We start from the raw sequence: 3,992 nt of genomic DNA, 5'->3' as shown, positions 1-3,992 counted from the left end.
ATGATCCAAGTATCTCCCTTATAAATGGGAAGTGGATTGTCCTATGCTATAAACTTTACATGTCAAATTTGCATAACATAAATAAATGATTAAATTTGAAAATTGTTCACTTTCTTCAGTAGATATTGCGATATAAACCATCATATCCTTTTTTTCATGTTTACTTCTTTTCTTTGGATCAGGCAAATATGAGCATGGCATATTAAGTGGCAGAAAATGCAAACATCTTACACAAGGAATATTCATGTATGGAAAAGATACAAAGAGAATTACCTAGCTTACAGAAATGATTTTTTATTACACTTCACACTAAAAAATGATAATGACCATTCATGTAAAACTATCATTGGTTATAACACTCTACATATCCATTTTAATACTCTATCGGTTGACCTAAGGGATAAAAGGAAAAGATTGTGGGTATATATTTATAGCAACATATTCCACCAACTGCTCCATAAACGAATAGTAGAAACCCTCCTAAAGCACATCACCAAATCCAATCATCACAATCAGATGACACCCATGCCTAATCATCAGAAAACAATTTGTCTGAATTTTGGTCTCTTTCTGAAATGCTGAGAATAGATGTTGTTCGTAAAAGCTCCAGGTTGTGAAGCAACGTTGGAGCTCTTCGCCGAAATAGTGGCTCTAGTCTGAATGACGGAATGCCATTGATCCACCTTTTGGCATCATAAATTTCATTCCACGCTTGAACAATTTCATCAATCTTAAAACCCAATCCTACAAGGACAAATAAGAGAACAAAAAACAGTTCAATACTTTTATTGTATTAACAAAAATGGAAAGAAAAAATAAAAAGAACTTTTTTTTTTCAAAGGGCATAACAGAATAAGCGTCCTGGGTAAAACTCCTGTCTGATGAAAAGCAGAACATATTTCACATCAGCAGTTTTGATAAAGTTCTCTTTTAGGCTTAATAACTGTTCTATTATTGATGAGAAAATATGCCTTTGTGATAAGAATTCAACTTTGAGTACAAATAAGAAATTTTACCTTCCTGAGCAGTTGCATTGGAACAATGATTCTTCTTCATGACAGCAATGTCGGTTGGAGAAGCCCCAGCAAGCTTGAATCTATCCACTGCAGCTAAGAAACATTCTCGCCATGTCTCAAGTCCCAATTTGAATTCTATAACAGATCTCTCATAAAGCATGGTGCCCCACAAAAGATTGATCTGAGATCTCATGCTAGCAGCCTGTTCAGCAGCTTCATCAGCAGAGAGTTCTTTAATAATACCATCCAAACCCATTTTTTGCAACTGAACTTTTTCATTGTTTGGCTTAGAACCAGTTTTAAGTTCATTCAAACGTTTTTGCTCCATCTCCTCCCACATCTGTGCCCCCTGCTCCATGTTGTCCTCTGCACTGTTAAACAGTTCAATAACATCTGAAGCATCCCAGGTTTCCAAGTCTACCTTGGTTCCAATAGCAAAATACCAAGAAAGTTTTGCTTGCTCAAACTGTTGCTGCCCAAGTGCAAGAAAGCCTTCATAGAAATCAGGTTTAATTTTTAAAGACTCTTTGTATCTCTCCCCTGCTTTTTCATACTCTCTTTGGGTCCATTCATAAGATCCTTTTGCCTGTTCAAGAAATGCATTATTACATTCATCATCTTCTTCAACAAGTGCCCTTCTTCTTGCTTTAGACATGTGAACGTTTCCCCAATTAAACAACGCTAAAGCTGTCATCTCCTGAAACTTCATAGCTGCAATGTCAAAGAGATCTTGAGCTTCCTCGGATGTGACAATATCCTCCATTGCCTCTGAATACAGTTTCATCCCAAGTTCATGCAGATCCAAATAAGCATCAGATTCAAGACCCACATGATTCTTAAACATCCGAGCAAAGTGCACAATCCAGGTATCTACATGCACCACATTCTCTAGACATCGCACCGAGTTTCCATTCTCAGAATAATTATTTTGAGCAGATGCAGAGTTTTCTGTTTCCACTCCACCTTTTAGCTCTTCAAATAAAGGATCTTGCTCAGGTCTAACTTCAAATATAAACAACCGAAGCAACCCTTGAGGATCGATGGACTCTTCTGCCCATCTAAGCTCTTCTGTGATGGTTATTGTTACAAGGTCGCCCTCTTGGTCCTTATATTTAATGAGGAAACCCTTTAAGCAGGGGAACCGGCTTCTTATGATGTCCCGCAATTGTCTAATGCTGCAGAAAGATGGAACTTGTGCCCACCTTATATCATCACCGAAAACCAATTTCACTGACCTGAAAACTTCAGCCTTAGGATTCTCCTCGATAACGGGTTTATCTTGAGCCTTAGTGCCCTTCTTTTTCTTTGTTCCCCCTCTTGCTGATATGCTATCTTGAGACTGAGCAATTGGTTTAACATGTGAGGTACATGAACAATTGACTTCTTCAGCAATGACTTCTTTGTCATTGATCTTTAAACCCTTCTTTTCTACGCTTTTCTTCAGCCTCTCAGAAATCTCCAGAGCTGTCATGTTATGAGGCTCCACTTTAAGGACCTCAGATACATCTACCAGCGCCAAATCCGGCCGGTTCAAACCCTCAAAGCATTTAGCCCTCTTCAGCAGTGCTTTGCTGTACTTAGAAGTAACTTGAAGAGCTAAATTGCACTCACTAATAGCTTTGTCATATTCAGGAGGGGTTAACTGCATATAACAAGCAGCAATATTGCTGTGAAGATATGCACAATCTATATGGGTGTTGGGAAGAAGCTTAAGAGCTTGCTCATACTTATATATGGCTCCCCCATACTCCCTCTTTTGAAACAGTTTATTCCCCTCATCTCTTAACTCTCGAGATCTGTCAACGAAAACAGCTGTGTCTTCATCTATGGCCTTAGGTGTTGCCGCTCTTGTCTTATGTTGTTTCTCACTAAAACGATTGGTTTTCTCAGTTGGGTGCTTCTTTTTCTTTCCACCTGGCTTTCCCATCAAGAAGTTGAGGCTAAAGTGGGATGCCCAAATGCAAGTTTAGCACTTCAATTCTTCCTATTCATTATTTTCACGGATCTGATTCAGATAAATTATATCTGAGATGTAAAAGACATTCATGAAACTCATTCACAACTGCAACTTCACTCTGTCAATAGGATCTGGAACAACAGAAAACATTTCTTCTTTCAAAAAAAAAAAATTATTTCAAAATACAAGAGAAAAAGAGAAGTAACATGTGATTTTACGTAACTAAGATAAAATATTATATTTTTTTGAGCAGGAGAAAAAGTATTGAATTGGTATGATGGTACTCCTGTACTTCTGCACGTGAAAGAGAGAGTACAAAGGATTACCAAAATTGTTGATAAACAGACAAAAAGAAGAGAAAAAGAAAGGAACCCATCAAAATTTTCTGCCGAAATCTGTGCAATTATATGCAAACAAAACCTAGAAAAACGACAAAAATTCTGATGGGTGATTTTACATTCACAAGATACGCCATCGTTCTGCGAGAAAAAAACTCCACCGACATTGCAGATGTTGGGATTCCCCCAAAACAGGAAAAAAAGCTCAATAATGAGAGAGAGAGAGAGAGAGATACCCGTAGGCGTGTAGAGAAACTGTGGAGCGTCGATGCCTCTTCCTTCTTCTTCTTCTTGGGGGTCCTTGTGTATGTGAGAAAAACAAAGAGGCAACAACAGAAGAGGAATAGAGGGGGGAAGGGAGGGCGTAGGGAGATCGCAAGCGACCCACCCAACCCTGCACAAGATCGATTGATTCTCCTCCTCCACCACCCAAATCAGAAAGAGAGAGAATCAGAGAGAGACAGAGAGAGAGAGATGGTGACCGATTTTGTACTTGTCCGGTTGGGATATATTTATTGCTATCCAAATATGCCCTCAATCTTTTAGGCTAACGACGCGCAAAAAATCTTTCACACTCGATAAATTCATAAATGGTGAAGTTACTCTTTTGCCTCTAAAGTCTAAAAACCGTCTTTGAAAAATCAATGGCGTCTTTGTTTCCATTTTTGATGCATACACATC

General features: G+C 38.4%; 1 protein-coding gene across 2 annotated transcripts; it reads right to left on the bottom strand.

The window, feature by feature from the left end:
- Window positions 1–207: 207 nt before the first annotated feature.
- On the bottom strand, window positions 208–3,772 carry LOC149840747 (protein PHOX1-like). Of its 2 annotated transcripts, none has more exons than XM_090004541.1 (3): window positions 3,548–3,772; window positions 1,017–3,104; window positions 208–744 (listed from the first exon to the last, which is right to left on the bottom strand). In XM_090004541.1, the coding sequence occupies exons 2-3, from the start codon at window positions 2,941–2,943 to the stop codon at window positions 530–532; spliced, it is 2,142 nt and encodes a 713-aa protein (XP_089860667.1). In that variant the 5' UTR covers window positions 2,944–3,104; window positions 3,548–3,772; the 3' UTR covers window positions 208–529. The 2 variants fall into 2 exon arrangements, with proteins under 2 accessions (XP_089860667.1, XP_089860668.1); XM_090004542.1 differs by having other exon boundaries at window positions 1,017–3,125; window positions 3,548–3,763.
- Between the last annotated feature and the right edge of the window lie 220 nt (window positions 3,773–3,992).

This window comes from Nuphar pumila, chromosome 4 (assembly GCF_984573655.1).
Source record: "Nuphar pumila chromosome 4, dmNupPumi1.hap1.1, whole genome shotgun sequence".
In the NCBI taxonomy this organism is placed as follows: Eukaryota; Viridiplantae; Streptophyta; class Magnoliopsida; order Nymphaeales; family Nymphaeaceae; genus Nuphar; species Nuphar pumila.
The sequence above is the reverse complement of the archived record's forward strand: the minus strand, read 5'-3'. Positions and strand labels throughout refer to the sequence as shown.

What these genes read in the sequence shown, in the direction of transcription:
- LOC149840747 (XM_090004541.1), bottom strand. Translation starts at nt 2,943, where the DNA reads ATGGGAAAGCCAGGTGGAAAGAAAAAGAAGCACCCAACTGAGAAAACC. An exon ending in CAATGCAACTGCTCAGGAAG is followed by an intron (nt 745 to 1,016) that starts GTAAAATTTCTT and finishes TTGTCCTTGTAG; the next exon opens with GATTGGGTTTTAAGATTGAT.